The sequence below is a fragment of the Osmerus mordax genome, chromosome 18 (genome assembly GCF_038355195.1).
Source record: "Osmerus mordax isolate fOsmMor3 chromosome 18, fOsmMor3.pri, whole genome shotgun sequence".
In the NCBI taxonomy this organism is placed as follows: Eukaryota; Metazoa; Chordata; class Actinopteri; order Osmeriformes; family Osmeridae; genus Osmerus; species Osmerus mordax.
Window position 1 is genome coordinate 2123773 of NC_090067.1, and position 13797 is coordinate 2137569.

General features: G+C 39.1%; 1 protein-coding gene across 3 annotated transcripts in view; it reads left to right on the forward strand.

The window, feature by feature from the left end:
* Positions 1-9739, forward strand: part of LOC136962025 (H-2 class I histocompatibility antigen, Q10 alpha chain-like) — a 38002-nt gene extending 28263 nt beyond the window's left edge. The window contains exons 2-12 of one of the 3 annotated variants that reach the window (XM_067255615.1): positions 1171-1443; positions 1538-1825; positions 1962-2243; positions 2459-2581; positions 2957-2989; positions 3581-3616; positions 3762-3824; positions 7982-8044; positions 8336-8395; positions 8580-8603; positions 8957-9739. In XM_067255615.1, coding sequence (XP_067111716.1) covers positions 1171-1443; positions 1538-1825; positions 1962-2243; positions 2459-2581; positions 2957-2989; positions 3581-3616; positions 3762-3824; positions 7982-8044; positions 8336-8395; positions 8580-8603; positions 8957-9009 — 1298 coding nt within the window. In that variant the 3' untranslated portion in view covers positions 9010-9739. The remainder of the gene's footprint in view (positions 1-1170; positions 1444-1537; positions 1826-1961; positions 2244-2458; positions 2582-2956; positions 2990-3580; positions 3617-3761; positions 3825-7981; positions 8045-8335; positions 8396-8579; positions 8604-8956) is intronic. The other 2 variants (XM_067255616.1, XM_067255614.1) reach the window with 2 other exon arrangements.
* The last annotated feature ends 4058 nt before the right edge of the window (positions 9740-13797 follow it).

Consider the following 13797-nt stretch of genomic DNA (forward strand, 5'->3'; position numbering starts at 1 on the left):
ACTTCATGTTCATGTCTTATGGGATAAACACTTGTTCCCTTCGATAAAGTCTGTATGCTTTCTTGCGTTGTCTACAATGTAGGCTACCTTTTCGCTCGTAACGCTATAATAGCCTAGGCTACTCTTTGGTAATATCGTTTTGTATTGGTAGTAGTGGTGGAAAACGTTATGAAAAAAGGAAACAGAAACGTTCGTGTAGTTTAGAGAATTTCGCATACAATTTATTCCTGTCCTGAGTTTCTTATCTCCAAACATTTTCGTTCGGGGAAGAACATGAGTCTGTGTCGCCTGTGCCTGTTAAGGAACTTAACCAAAGTTTTTGGCATAGCCTATGTTTAGTGAAAGGGTGTGTAACCTAAAATTGTAAATTTAGTCTACCAGTAGGCTACTATAGTATATAGGCATTGTCCTCCAAAGTGAAAGTGAAACTTACATTGTTACTGTCTGAGTAGAGCTGCGCCACAACCTGAATGTGCGTATTTATTTTGATCATTTGACAACATTTCGATTCAGAGGAATCAAATTGCTTGTGTAATTGTCCGTGACTGAACAACGTTACGTACCATATACTGATTTATTGTAAACTAATAAAATGGATTGATTATATAGCAAATAACAAAATAGTTTTCATGATGATCGTATCAACGTCGGGGAGTATACGATCTCTTGTAGCAAGTCAGAGCCTGTCAAACAGAACTTGCAAACGTGTGAAAGCCATTTCTACCTAGCAACATATATGTAAAACATCGGATTGGTTGTAAAATACAACACATTTACAATGTTCCAGAGAACATTCTGTACAGTTAGTTTATGATAACTGATTAAATATAATAGTTTTATTTTGGGGGGAGGGGGCGGGGGGAATGAGGGTTAGTCAAAAGTTAATTACTGTAACTATCTTACACAGATAATACACCTCTGAACTTGAGTTCTGATTGGTGTAAAATCAGTTTTAATTGATCAAATTACTATAACCCTATATGCATATTGTTATAGTTTTATCTACCAGAGACTTTCATCCAAGCTACAAACAGGATTTAAATGTACAATCTCTTTATCTGCAGTCAAATGTTCTACCACTGAGCTGTACCCATCCCTTACCTAATTGTATTTTAAAATAAACAATTTTATATCCACAAAGTCCTGCTGATTTTATATTTGTGTTGCCAGGGCGCCACTCGCTGGAGTACATCTACACCGCCCTCTCCAAGCCCATTGATCGTCATGGTATCCATGAGTTCACCGCCATGGGCCTGCTGAATGACAGGATGATTGATTACTATGACAACGATCTTCAGAAGAAGGTTCCCAGGCAAGACTGGATGAAGGAGAGACTGGATAAAGACTACTGGGACAAAGGCACTCAATCACGCAAGTTCAAGGAGCAGTGGTTCAAAGTCAACATTGGCATCCTAATGGACCGCATGCGTCAGAATGACTCTGGTGAGAACAAACACAGATCAGTACTCCAGTCCAGTGCATCACCCATCATATTTGTGTTTACAAACTGTTTATTTGTATTCTTGTTTTGTCTCAGATGTCCATAGTCTTCAGTGGAGGCATGGCTGTGAGGTTGAAGAGAAGCAGGGTTCTGTGAGATTCATCAAGGGCTTTGACCAGTACAGCTACGATGGAGACGACTTCCTGGCCTTCGATGACACCTCTACACAGTGGGTCGCCCCTAATGCTGCTGCTCTGCCAACCAAGAGGAAGTGGGATGGAGAGCAGATCCTGAACCAGTACACCAAGGGTTACCTGGAGAAGGAGTGTGTCGACTGGCTGAATAAATTCATGGATTATGGCGAGAAATCCCTTTTTAGAGCAAGTGAGTAGTTAAGATTGTATCTGGTGTGAGGTGTGCTTAGCAGAATTCCTCACATAAGAATTACATTTGAATTGGATGAATTAAATGTTTAGGACATAGATCTGTAACTCTGTAACTATGTTTATTTCCTATGTAGAGCCTCCAGTTGTTGACGCATATGGTAAAGCGTCCAAAACCGTGGGGAATGTCAAACTCACCTGCTGGGCCACTGGATTCCTGCCTAAAGACATCACCCTGCACATCAGGAAGAATGAGGTGGTCATCTCTGATGGCGTGGAGACTTCAGGAGTCCGCCCCAACCATGATGACACACACCAGATTTGGAAACGTGTTGAGATCCCCATGAATGACCAAGGAAATTACGACTGCTTTGTTAAACACCAAGCCTTGCCTGAACCAATCATTAAAGCATTCCCTGGTAATACAATGTCACCTCCTTCCTAACATATCCAAGTAACACCTATTTCAAACATATTTAGAAAAAAGTATCTTATATTAATGATATTTCTGTAGCTGTTTCTTAGTTGTGTTTCTAACACTATTGATTACGATGAACTACTACTACTGTAGTCTTGATGTGTGTCATCTGGCTTCATATTACTGGCTCAATCATTTCTCTCTCATTATTTGCAGAAAACAAGTGTGGTGACTGTGCTACGGTTGAGGTCGGGACTATTGGTGGGGTTGTGGGGTTCATCATATGTCTGGCTTTGGTTGGAGGGCTCCTGTTCGTACTTTATAAAAGAGGCATCATCAGTAAGTAGTGCTTAGAGGTTCAGTTCCAATAAGTATTTCTTAAAGATTTAGCATCTCAGCGTTTATTTTTATGATTCTCAAAGGAGACACCAATGTAACAAAGTTGTCCTCTTCATCTTTCAATATGATATCCAGACCAGTCCAAAAATAAATATTCTCAGTGGAGGAATAACACATGAATAGATATAGAATTAGAATTCAACAGATGAAAAAACATAAGATAAATCTTTTTTAAATTTATTTTCAGGGAAAGCTGACATGTATAATGATAATATGAAATGATTATACCTTTTGCAACAATGTAAATGAAACATCAGGCAGTTTAAGGTTACTATACAGTGCATGTACTGCAGTTAACATGACATTTCTTTTCAGCTCTACCAAGACATACACCTTCTAAACAACTAGGTCAGTTACAGTTTAAAATAATATAATACAAAAATGTGTTTTAATGTTTGAATTCCCCCAATGATTTCACAATTGTTTGTTGGTTCAAGAAGAAAATATTTATCTCTTTCTGTAGTATTCATTTCAGATCCTGAAGATAGGTAGTCAGAGGAAAGTGTTGCAAGCATAGCATTCAAGTGGCACCCTCAACACTGAAACAATGAAAATTATCTTTTTAAATTACATATGCAGTAACTTTCATTGTTGTGTTTTCTTACATGATTAAGGCCCTTAAAAACAAGTTGTATGCTATTATGAAAGTATGATTTAGAAAATACTGTATCTTGATGATAAGAGCCTCGACCACTCATAGTGTTGACAGGCAAAGCAAGTGCATGAGATCATCTTTTTGGATTCCTAAAGAAATCCTATTATCATTTTTACTCAAACTTGGTTCCAAGTTAGACATCATTGTGTTTGTTGTCCCTACAAGATGTATCTTATAGTGCAAAGAGTTTTGTGGCGGACATAAAAGATGTATCATAATATTAACTAAATGTCTTGTGTTATATCTGTCAAAACATTTCATTTTCATTCTCTTTTCTTTTTCAGATAAGAAAGGAGGCAGTGACAGCAATTCTGATTCTGGTAGTTTATTCATTTAGTAATTACATTTGTAAAGTCATAAAAATCCTATTTTCTCACTATTTAGTGTCTCACTTCTGCTCAACTTCAGTTTTACACCAGAGTGAAATCTTGGGGTTGTGACTCTTCTCTCTGCTGTATTTTTCAGGACACTCCAGTTCTGAGAACTCATCTCTGACTGGCAGCACTCAGAGTGTTGATGCTTCTGCAGGTTAGTGTCTTTAACATGGCAACATTTCAACTCATCCATTTGTTTCTTCGGATGGGATGACATCAAAGCTGTTTGGATGGAGTGAAACTATGCTCATCTTGTATTTACTTATTATGCTACATCACGTTATCTCTACATATGGTAGCCTTACTTTTATAACAAGTAATTTTTTTGGAAGAAACACCTTGTTCATATCACATCATTGGGTGTGCTCAAGCCTTCGGCGAGAGCACAACCTTTGTTCTCTCACATATATATTATTATTATTTTTTTTTATTTTTTTTCCCCCCCTAAAACTCAGTCAATATTTGGCCTACATAGACAACGTAGGTGTCAAAAGTTTCGTCTTGGTAGCGATTGAGTTGCTTCTATTGGAATTTACGTTCCGTTGCACGGTTTAGGCTTAAGTTAAGTTTTTGTGGCGAAAAGTGAAGCTAACGGTGGCTAATTTGCTAGCCACAGTCACTGACGTTACTAACGTCACTGCATCACTAACGTCACGAAAACACGCGTGACTATCTTTGGCAGAACATTCGTTTCGCATCTGTTAACTTGGGGGATAGCTAGGCTAACTATAGCTTTACTGCAAGGCAGCTGCAGAAACGCCACAAGCAAAGAGGCCAGGGTGATAACTATTTACTCATTTTACTTTGTGATATGACACACAATTGTGATGTGTAATGTACAATATAAGCTGATATTATTAAGGAAGTACATCTACTTTCGGAAACAGTAGTCTACTATTTCACTGAAGTATTAGCATCATTACATTAGCATGTGTTGCCCGGGCAACACATACTACAGTGGTCTATGATGTAGCGTTATCTGTTTTCAATCGTTAAAATAAACATTCCTCACATATACATTTTCGTTGTAGGATTTATTCTGACATTAGAAAACGATTTGTTGGTGAAATTACCATTACCTGTGGTTTCAAACCAGTGTAGCTCACTGCAACGCTGTAGCTTACGCGAGACACACTACAAAAACATCTACACTACACAGCTGTTTAGGAAGTCAAACGGCGACAGAACATGTTCGGCACTCCCCTTACTTAAATCAAAAGTCTATCTAACTACTAACCTGAACTTCATTGCCACAGCCTAAACGTTGTCAATCTGTTCATGAAAATAACTAATTTCAGCTTAAACCGTACAACGGAACGTTAAATCCAATTCAACCAACACAATCGCTACCAAGACGAACACAGCAGTAGTCTAGTACTGTACAGTAGTAGTACAATTTACCGGGGCAGATTCTCCACACAGGGCTATATCGCATTTTGCGTTGTTACTGAAAATGATCGCTACCAGTGAGCTTTTTATGAATGAGTGTTTTTCCACTAAATAAATGTCAAGCTTATTTACGTTTTGGGGGGAAATATGCCCCCCAAAACGTAAATAAGCTTTGGGGATCAGTCAATATTTGGACTACATACACAACGGCCGTGTCAAAAGGTTTGTCTTGTTAGCGATTGCGTTGGTTGTATTTTTATTTACGTTCCGTTGCATGGTTTAAGTAGAAATTGCGTTTTTGTGGTGAAAAGTGAAGCTAACGGTGGCTAATTTGCTAGTTGGGTGTGCTTTGCCTTCGGCAAGGGCACAACCTTTATTCTCTCACATATATATTTATTTTTTATTTTTATTATTTATTTTTTCCACTAAATAAATGTCAAGCTTATTTACGTTTTGGGGGGCATATTTTCAGTTAGCAGATGGTACTGTTTGAATCGCGATTCCATCTTCTACTACCGGGTAACGTCGTAGAATAATCTTCAAAGGGGGTTCTTTATTAATGAATGAATGCAATGAGTAGGCTAAATGCCTGAAAATATCATGAGAAGGGAAAAACTTAAAATGACGTTTAAGTCATAGAGATTAGGTAAATTTTTACACCGGTCTGCCAAATGTATTCGTTTTTATTCAACGTTGAGGCTGCCTCTTGCAGGGGAAATGAGAAGACATCTATTTCATTCTATACTTCACTCGTATTTTCAGTTGTAAATGAGCAGCAAAAAAAAATGCTTTTAAATCTATGTAATCTTTATAAATAATAAGTATGCATTTTTATATAAAATATACAGAAATATCAGTTTAAAAAATGTCATTCAAAAACGGACCCCTGTGCAACCGACGCAAGCAAGCACACCCTACAATTTCCCCAGAAATTGTACCCTCTCTAGTTGGGTGTGCTTTGCCTTCGGCAAGGGCCCAACCTTTGTTCTCTCACATATATATTTATTTCTTTTTTTCGCCCCCCTAAGGATCAGTCAATATTTGGACTACATACACAACGGCCGTGTCAAAAGGTTTGTCTTGTTAGCGATTGCGTTGGTTGTATTTTTATTTACGTTCCGTTGCATGGTTTAAGTAGAAATTGCGTTTTTGTGGTGAAAAGTGAAGCTAACGGTGGCTAATTTGCTAGCCACAGTCACTGACGTTACTAACGTCACTACGTCACTAACGTCACGAAAACACGCGTGACTACCTGTAGCAGAACATTCTTTTCGCATCTGTTAACTTGGGGGATAGCTAGGTTAACTATAGCTTTACTGCAAGGCAGCTGCAGAAACGCCACAAGCAAAGAGGCCAGGGTGATAACTATTTACTCATTTTACTTTGTGATGTGAAACACAATTATGAAATGTAATGTATAATATTAGCTGATATTATTAAGGAAGTAGGCCCACATCTACTTTCGGAAACGGTAGTCTACTATTTCATTGAAGCATTAGCATGACATTAGCCTCTGTTGCCCGGGCAACACATACCACAGTGGTCTATGATGCATCTGTTTTCAATCTTAAAATAAACATTCCTCACAAATACATTTGTTTTCTTTGTAGGATTTACTATGACATTACAAGTAAACGATTTGTTGGTGAAATTATCTTTACCTGTGGTTTCAAACCAGTGTTGCTCACTGCAACGCTGTAGTCTGTAGCCTACACGAGACACACTACAAAAACATCTACACAGCTGTTTAGGAAGTCAAACGGCAACAGAACATGTTCGGCACTCCCCTTACTTAAATCAAAAGTCTTTCAATAGGTGAAACTATCTGACTACTAACCTGAACTTCATTGCCTCAGCCTAAACTTTGTCAATCTGTTCATGAAAATAATTAATTTCAGCCTAAACCGTACAACGGAACGTTAAATCGAATTCAACCAACGCAATCGCTACCAAGACCAACACAGCAGTAGTCAAGTACTGTACTGTAGTAGAATTTACCAGGGCAGCTTCTCCACACAGGGCTATATCGCATTTTGCGTTGTTACTGACAATGATCGCTACCAGTGAGCTTTTTATGAATGAGCGATTTTCCACTAAATAAATGTCAAGCTTGTTTTTCGTTTTTGGGGGCATTTTTCAGTTAGCAGATGGTACTGTTTGAATCGCGATTCCATCTTCTACTGTCGGTAACGTTGTAGAATAATCTTCAAAGGGGGTTCTTTATTAATGAATGAATGCAATATGAGTAGGCTAAATGCCTGAATATATCACGAGAAGGGAAAACTTAAAAGGACGTTTAAGTCATAGAGATTAGGTCAATTTTTACACCGGTCTGCCAAATGTATTCGTTTTGATTCAGCTATGATGCTGCCGCTTGCAGGGGAAATGAGAAGACATCTATTTCATTCTACACTTCACTCGTATTTTGAGTTGTAAATGAGCAGCAAAAAAAAGATGTATGTAAAAAAGTATGCATTTTTATAGAAAATATACAGAAATATCAGTTGTAAACATTTCATAGAAAAAAACGGACCCCCCCTGTGCAACCGACGCAAGCAAGCACACCCTACAATTTCCCCAGAAATTGTACCCTCTCTAGTTAAAATTTGTTTCCCTACAAAATGTACCTTTTATAGTGCTAAATATTTTTGTGGCAGACATAAAAGATGTATTGTAATATAAACTACATTTCTTGTTTATAGTTTTATATATGTCAAAATATTTCGTTTTCATTCTCTTTTTTCTTTTTCAAATTTAATAAAAGGCAATGACAGCGATTCTGGTAATTTATTCATATAGGACTTGGATGAGAAAATTCACAAGATTTCTATTTTGTGTCTCACGTCTGATTCACTTTCTCTTCAGTTTTACACCTGAGTGAAATCTTGGGGTTGTGACTCTTCTCTCTGCTGTATTTTTCAGGACACTCCAGTGATAGGACCCCATATCCACCTGGTACCACTAAGAGTATTGGTGCTTCTGCAGGTTAGTGTCTTTAACATGGCAACATTTCCACTCATCCATTAGTTTCTTCAGATGGGATGACATCAAAGCTTTTAGGATGGAGTGAAACTGTTGTAATCTTGTATTTACCTTAACCCATGTTCATTTACTGTCACACAATCATGAAATATTTCATGTTAAGTCTACAACACGGTAAATCTGAAAAATAAATTGAAAACAAAGTGGTGAATTAAATATTTTTTCAGCCAGTGATATTTGAGATCATTAAGGACAAGTGATGATTATATCTAACAACTTTTCTTGGTCCTTCAGGGACAGCAAATGAATCAGCTGCACCCTTACGAAACAAGGACTCCACACAACACATGGACGGTCAGTGTAAAGGCCTGGCATGCTCCTTAACTGCAAGCGCTCACACCATTTTTAAAACAAGACATTTATTTTTAGAACTGCTTAAAACAATTGTTATCAAATTAAAATAGATGTAGATGATGCTTGTTCAAACTAATGTAGCTGTGACAACATTCCAATCTCAATTTCTTTCTTTTCAAACCAGATGGCAGCAACAGTTCTGATTCTGGTAGGTATTCATACAATTACATTGTTGTTGTTAAGACCCAAAATGTTATGTCTCCTTCAGAAGCCTTTTCCCAGTTTTATTTAGTGACTCATTCTCAACGACTGTAATACAATTAGAACTGTGCACTTCTAGCCCTTGATTATCGGTGGTTTGTACAGCTCTTTGGATAAAAGCATCAGCTAAACGATTTGGGGCTTGACTCGTGTTCCCTTGAACCTTCTAGCGGTGAGAAATGTAATGCTTGCTGAGGCCTTGATAGCGGTAGTAATGGCAGTTAAGAATTGATGACCCTTTACTGTGTGTAAATGTAGTTAATAATTGTGCTTTAATTATTTGTTGCTTGTCTTCTTCAGGAGCGGGTAGCCATAAAAGCCTATCCCAGTCTTCCAGGGAGGAGGTGGTGTAGCCTCCCAGGCTGAACCAAAATCAAGTAATTCAGTTGTTAGTAAATCTAACAAGCATATTATTGAAATCGTGAATACACTCCAATTTAAAGGGACAGGTGTTGCTCAGTGGTAGAGCATTTGCCAGCTGAGCAAGAGGTCCCAGGTTCAAATTCACCCCTGTGCACTGCTGTGGATAAAAGCAAAGTGATTATATAATTCTAAAATTTAAAAGTTTGTGGCAGTATGGAGGTCGGAGGTTGCTGGTAGAAATCCTTGAATGGACGATGAGGATCAGTGAGTTGGATGGCTGGCCTTATCTGGAGGATACCTTCAGTAACCTCTCAAGTCTCTGAAAACACTAGTTGAAATCATGACTGATTATGTGTGTGGAAGTAGCATGTAGAAGAAATTAGTGTGTACAATGTTTCATGGTATAATAATTTAACTTGATAATCTGTTTTGACACATAATTTTATTATAATTAATGCTAATAGGATATTTATTATTGGAGCCTTTTTTTGCTCGTATAAGCCTGATGACTAAAGGAAACAATGACTAAAGACTGAATAAAATGTTGATGGTAAGCTATGATTCTTTTTCACACTTGCTAATAAGAAAGTATTGCTCTTGTTTAAAGATACATTGGAACATCTGTCTAGGCTGTGTTTCCAAGCAACCTGTGTGACTTGATATTTTTGTAACATTATTTTAATAATGATGAAATGAAATAAAAAATAATTTTTGCCTTCCTGGGTGTATTAAAGTATAAATATTCCAGTTTGTCTATTTCCCAATAAACTCCCAATAAACATACAGTATATGCACATAACATGATGAGGGATGCAATCACGGTAAACAATCTCTCTGTATTATATTAGTGAAATACGAAAGTAAAATATCAATTTGTAGCCCACAATTCTAGGTTTTTGACACTTTATTGTGATGAACAAAAAGCTCAAGTGAAACATGTTCCTCCAGGAACATGTTTCACTTGAGCTTTTTAGCTTCAAGGTACTCTCTCCTCCCTCAGTTTCAACTTCCGTTCAGAGAGCGTTCCAGCAGGGTCTGCATGCTCCCCTGGTCAGCCTTCAGGACACGCAGGGTGGTCTCGAACATGTCCTGCCACTAGACCACCTGCTCCTGGTACAACTTGTCATGTGCAGTGTTTGAGGCGTTGCTGCTCGGAGGCGGAGGCTAGCGTCTGCCGGAGGAGGTCCATCTCCTCGTTCATCAGACTCCTCTGGGGGGTGACCTCCCTCTGCTGGTAAGTCTGGGCCATGTCCTCGTTATTCTGCTGGAGGGCCTTGAGCTGGTCTTCCATCAGGGACTTCTTGCTCCTCAGCGACGCCAGTTCGCGTTGTAGATGCTGCCATTTCCCCTCCAGGGCCTCGCAACTCTGTCATTGGACACTGCTCTGGAATCATGCCCCTGGAGGTCGTAGGTCATCTCCAGGTGAACCAAAACGTCAGAAAGAATCTGGAAGGAGAGAGATACAGCTTGTTTGATGTATGCTTTTAGATACACAGAGGAAGGTATGACTCAACTGAAACTAAAGGTGATGAATAACAAAAATGAACCTCACGTCAATCTTTTCATCTTTTCCAGCAATAGTCTCCTCGGTGTCTCTCAGGGTCTTCAGGTATTCTTTCACCTGCTGGCGGAGGCGATGGTGTTTGCCATTAAAAACCTTGGCAGCATTGCAGAGGAAGCGCTGCTGTTTCCTCAGCGCTCCGTTCTCCTTCTCTGGGCTCCTCCAGCAGGTGTGGAAGGCGTCCTCGTGGCTCCTCCTCTCCCCTGCGGCCGCATGCGCCCTGGCCAGCTCCTGATGATCGCCACCAGCCGGAACGGCGCCACACAAAGCCCCACGGCCCAGAGCGCGTGCTCCACGATGACCAGGTACGCTGGGTCCCAGGGCAACACTGCTGAAGAGTCACCCTGTATCCATGGGAACACGGAAAATGACAAGTCCTGGATCCACGAAGTGATGGAATCTGAGGTGCTCTGATAGAGCACTGTCTGGTCAAACACGGTTGGGTTGAAGACGGTCAGATATGTCATGGTTGGGTCGAACATGGTCACAGACATGATGGTTGGATCGAACACTGCATGATACAACCCGATTGTGTTGAACATGCTCAAATGTAATATGGATGTGTTCAACCTGGTTTGATTGAATACCCTTTTATAGAACACGAGTGGGTTGAACACCATCTCAAATAACGTGTCTGGGTTCGTCACGGTCAAACTGAACATGTTTGGTTGGAACCTGGTGACGTTGAACATGGTCACAGTGGGATGGAACACTGTCACCGGCACCACGTCAGTTTCCTGAAAAGAAACAAAAGATAATACATCCATCATGGTTTCATTTCAGACATTTCAGTTCAGCTCATCAATTTTCAGATAAAAGTATTATTAAATAACTTGTGATATTATAACAAAATTCAGCTAATTTGTTTACCTCATCATGAACATCTTGTTAGCCATTTTCAGTTTCGCAGTCCGTCCAGAAATCCTATATTGTAAGAAACAATATGGTATGTACTTTATCTTAGCTACATATCTTTCTTACATAGATTTGTTGTGTAATAAAATGAACATACCCAGTTTTAAATGTCAGGGTATAAGAGTGTACACAACTTTACAGTGGTTATTTATCCCAAGTAACACTTACGGTTGTAATGTTCTGCCACGGGTTGAGAAAAGCTTTGTCTTTCCTTGGACCGTGGCAAAGGCATTCTGTACAGTTAATCACAAGACATTCTGGACAGGTGACCAGTTCCTGCAGACATCTTCTTCTCTTTTGAAGAGAGCCGACTCCGGAGGTGGAAGAAAAACCAAACACGGAGTGTGCAAAAATTAAAAGTATAACATCTGACATTGTCTCGCTTGTTTTCGCTTGAACATGAACTGAATGAAGATAACATTGGGTATGTAGGCTATTATGTTTTCATACATGACATCTAAAATCTTTAGAGTGCGTTTCAGTAAGCTGACAGGCCAGCCCCCAGTTCATTTTTTAAATGACAGATTCAACAAGGTGTCTGTATACTGAGCGGTGTCCACACTGGCCAGTGTATCAAACTCCTTTACCTTCCTGTCACTGTTTGTTCGCTAGATGGTGACATAGGACTATAGAAATAGGTTGTGAAATCAATGATCTAACTTGTTTCTTCAGGAATCTTTCTATGCATGCCAGTTTTTATTGTCCACCAGGTGCTAAGATACTGCAGCCAGCCACCAGGGGGCGATCGAGATGTTTTGGCTTCATTTTTTAGGAGACTTGAGAGCCCTGCGTTGTGGGTTCTCTGAAATATTTCAAGAAATTAGTTTGTTGTGGCCTACTGTGTCTCTGGGTATAATCATTTAACTTGACTCATAATTTTATTATAATGAACACTCATGTAGGCCTAGGGTTTTGCAGCAACTTACTGGATCATTTTGTTTTCATCAAGCAAAGAAATGTAGACTAAGCTGTTAGTAGGCTATAAGGTTAATGACTAAAGTAAAAAATGACTAAGACTGAAGAAAATTTAGATTGTAAATTAGGATTATTTTCACACGGCCTAGGCTACCAATAAAGTAGGCCTATCTCTTGTTTAAAGAAACATTGGAACAACTGTCTAGGCTATGTGTTTCAATCACTAGCCCTTGTGTTATTATAGGCTTTATCCTGTGTCTTGGAATTGATTTGAAAATAAGCGTTTCTATTCAACCGTTCGATTGTGAACCCTTTGTAGCAGGCTAACAGCATGAGCCAGAGTTCGTTGTTTTGAAATAATACGCTGTGAAACACTGAGTTGTTGACAGCTGATCGCAACACCACACAATTTGATTTCGCTGTTAAGGCGAGCAGTCATTCACAGACGACTGTCTGTAGTGAGATTTTCAACGATAGTAGCCTACCGAATAGCCTACGTTTGTTAAAAAGTTTTATTTAGGCCATTGAACATCGTGTGATGCGAATGTTTCGGAAAGTGTTCCGTTGTCAGCACATTAGTGTAGCCTACTTTTATCATTCAAATTCCTTCATCTAACGTTATAACAAAGAAAGTCCGTAGGCCTAGCATTGACTCGGACACAATGTCCGGGACCAACGTGAGTTGCACAATTGGCCTTCTGTAATTTTAAAGTGTTTGTTTTCTGAAATCCCACATGGTACAGACCTAGACCGATTAGGGGCGTGTTTATAAATTTGAATATTCATACAGGGCCTAAGTAGAATACTAACATGTTACAAGCAAATAGATATAGGATACAGTAGTAGGCTACTTTCGTTGCTGCGTCAAATCTTTCACAAAAATAACGGATAAAACGGAAATTGAGTTTCGAACGTTGGAAAGTTTAAATGGTCGGAGAGAGTCCCTTACAGTGATCACACAGTTCTATGATGGTGTAGCTTAAGCAATCGATATGCCCCGATAGTCAAGAAGAGAAGACGACCAGACGACGTATCCACAGGACAGATGAGAGACATAAGCTAGGTACCTAATGATTTGGCTATTCTGATTGACTACAGACAGGGAATGACGGAACTTGGAACAGCGATACAATACCATTTAAAGACATGAATGATTCAACAACGCCAAAAAATGGGATACCAGTCAAAAAAACAAGGTTCAAACTACGAGGAATGGGGACACTATTTACAGGAGATATTTAGACTTTATATTTCGGTCACTCATGTCAGATTTTGTGTGAATTGTTTTTATATCTCAGAATATCTCAAAAGCATCTGGACAATAGCATAATGGAGGACGACCAAAATGGTATGATATGCACATCTGCATTATGGTGACAAATCCACC